General features: G+C 56.3%; 1 protein-coding gene across 1 annotated transcript; it reads right to left on the minus strand.

Moving 5' to 3' along the window:
* Positions 1–703: 703 nt before the first annotated feature.
* LOC113218075 (uncharacterized) lies at positions 704–2360 on the minus strand. The gene is made up of 4 exons (XM_052275892.1): positions 2265–2360; positions 1804–2179; positions 1639–1713; positions 704–1482 (listed from the first exon to the last, which is right to left on the minus strand). Exons 2-4 carry the CDS (start codon positions 2170–2172, stop codon positions 892–894), a joined length of 1035 nt encoding a protein of 344 aa, XP_052131852.1. The 5' UTR covers positions 2173–2179; positions 2265–2360; the 3' UTR covers positions 704–891.
* Positions 2361–2716: the final 356 nt, after the last annotated feature.

Here is a 2716-nt window from a genome sequence, read left to right on the forward strand (position 1 = left end):
TAAATCAGGAGGAGAATCAAGGAGAAGAAGATGAAGAACCCGGGGGCGGCTCTATCTCAGCTCCGCAGGTAGTTAAAGGTTTTCCGCAGAATTATTATGATATATCTTAAGACGGAATCGCGGAGGGCAGCGCGGCGGGCGAGCGCGCTCCTCTTCTTCTTCTTTGAAGGCGCGCGGCGAGGAAGCGCGCGGAGTGTGAAGGGCTTATCTGCGAAATGTGTGTGTAGATGTGGTTTACCGGCCCGGCCCCGCCACGCCCCGCCACGCCGCGCGCGCTGCAGCAGCCACAAGGATAATATATTACGTCCCTTTCATGAATCTTATTAAGATATCCGCGTTGGCGGGCGACGCCGCGCCGCGCCTGAGGAGCGGCGGGAGGGGCGGGGAGAGGGGGTGGCTCTGGCGGTGGTCGGGTGGGGGCGTGGCGGGGCGGGGTGGGCTCGCGCTGCGCTGCGCGCGCAAGAATATAAAGTTATATGGGAAAGAAGTGTATAATCCGATGCTATAAATCAAATAAGAGATGGAGCCTGCTGGCACCCCGCGCGGTCGCGGTGCACTCCCCCGCGCGCCCCTCCCAGCCCGGGCCGCGGAACTGGGTCTCGCGGCAGCCGCGAGGGAGGAGCGGCAGGGAAGTCCCCGAGGCGCTCACGTCCGTCAGGCGCACGGTGGACTGGACTGGGAGTGTTTCGAGTAAACAAAAGTATTTGACAGCGAGATTTTTAATTCACCCTTTTGGCGCATTAAATCGGAAAGGGAGACTCTATGAGGTTTAACATTCAGTGTTTACATCTCTCATTAACCTTCTGCCCAAATACACATGCACTTGCTAATTTTCTATACTTGAAATGCCTTTTAAACGATTGAAATCGGTTGAACCGCGCCTACAGTCGCCTACAGCTGTTCCATCATCGGCTTCAACACAGACTCACCGTCGCACAGCGCGCAGACCACCTCGGCCTCCTCGGGCAGCGCTTCCAGCAGCGCCTCGCGCTTGCTCACGCAGCCCTCTCTGTCAAACTTCACGTGGTTGTCGTAGAAGGGCGACACATCGTCCAGCATCTTCACCAGGACGAGCCTCCTGAGCGAGCGCAGCTCGCAGTCCTCCAGCACAGACAACAGCTCGTCGCAATCCAAACGCGAGTAGTAATCGGGGGCGGTTAGCTGCAGCACCTCCAGCGACAGCCGCTGGGCCTTCAGCACAACCTTTAGCAGGGTGGGAGGGAAAGCCACCAACTCGAGCCACTGCACGTGCCCTTGCTTGAGATTGAGTTCTAGGTTAGATTCGATCGTGTGGAGAGATTCTCGGAGAGATTCGTCCACAAAACCATCGACGCGCAGTCTCCTCAGTCGAGGCATGACGAACGCCGCGCACAGCGCCCTATCCGTAGGCTGGAGCAAACTCAGCTGCTCAACGGTAGGCGCAGCGACCTCCAGTACCTCCTGGTACAGGTCATTCATGGGCACATTGAGCAGCCGTCGCACCTGCAAAATGAAAGAGTTATTGTAACGCACGCGCGTGATCCGAGTGGGTAGAGATCTTCCCGCTTTCAGTGTTCCGATCCAGAATGGAGTGAGAGGAAGATTGATGCTGAACTCGAGGGTCTCTAACCTGCACCTAGTAGTCTAGTCACGACTTACCCCAAGAATCATCTTTAGATTGAGAGCTTGATCTTTGTGGCCGAGGTCCTTGGCACAATCGACTGCGCGGCTTGTCTGGAAGGAAAATACAGATACGGTATTGCAAACAAACAACTGACTGAACCCAACAACCCTCTCTCGGGCTACAGTTTATTGTTACAATACCAGTTCTCCTTTCGCCGCCATGAGGAGCAACAGGGCCTTGGTCTCAGGGTCCTTGATGTCCCGCAGCGTGCCTGAGAGCACGTGGCCCCCGCCCCGCAGGATCACATCCCAGGTCTTTCCAGACAGCAAGGTGAGCGCTTGCAGGGCCTCCCCTTCATGGTCCCCGTCCTTCAGGCGCTCCAGATGGCGTGCCACCAGCGGCGGAGGCGCGGCTAGTGGTCCTCCTGTGTGCAGTGGAGGGCCACTAGGCGCGGCGTCGCCCTGCAGGAGCTGCTCCAGAGCAGCGTTGACGGTCAGGACATTGTGCCGGACCCAGCAGTGCCGCGTGGCGACGGCGCCGCACCCCGGGCACCACCCCAGGGTATTCATGTTGGGCCTGAAGGGTCACAAAGAGGCCATGAGAGAAGGGTCCACCTTCATAGCTATGGCCGCGCAGTCGCGAGCTCGAGAAGTATAGTCACCTGTCCGGTATATCCTGGATGAGCTGGAGCACCGTGAAGTTGATGGGGAGTACTTCCCCCGACGGGAACGTCTGTAAAGGAAGACCCCATGTATGCGGAGAGGGGGGGGGGGGGCACTAACAAAAAAACTGGATGAGTGGCCTAAAGGGACAGGAAAATGTCATATTGACGTCAGATGACATTATTTCAGTCATCAGGAACGACTATAAAATGATGTCAAGATGACGTCAGGCCGACGATTTTCTTTATTGGCTGAGCCCTAAAATAAGGTAAAGTAAAATACAGTATAATACTTTGAGTATGGCAGGAAGACGGTGGATTTTTAAATTGAACTCTGTGACAAATAATTTAAAAAGCAAGGGCGTGAGCTCCTAATTTTTTTAACCTGCGGCCTGCCCAAGACCGTCGCCGTACCCGAGCCCCTGCTCCCGTGCGGCCCTGTTCTAAAGGGA

This window comes from Frankliniella occidentalis, unplaced genomic scaffold (assembly GCF_000697945.3).
Source record: "Frankliniella occidentalis isolate FOCC.00 unplaced genomic scaffold, Focc_3.1 Scaffold1120, whole genome shotgun sequence".
Lineage (NCBI taxonomy): Eukaryota > Metazoa > Arthropoda > Insecta > Thysanoptera > Thripidae > Frankliniella > Frankliniella occidentalis.

Excerpts from the sequence above, each read along its gene's own strand:
- LOC113218075 (XM_052275892.1), bottom strand. The coding sequence starts at position 2,172 with ATGAATACCCTGGGGTGGTGCCCGGGGTGCGGCGCCGTCGCCACGCGG. Across the intron at positions 1,714-1,803 it reads TGGCGGCGAAAGGAGAACTG|ACAAGCCGCGCAGTCGATTG; the intron begins GTATTGTAACAA and ends TTTTCCTTCCAG. Across the intron at positions 1,483-1,638 it reads ATCTAAAGATGATTCTTGGG|GTGCGACGGCTGCTCAATGT; the intron begins GTAAGTCGTGAC and ends TTCATTTTGCAG.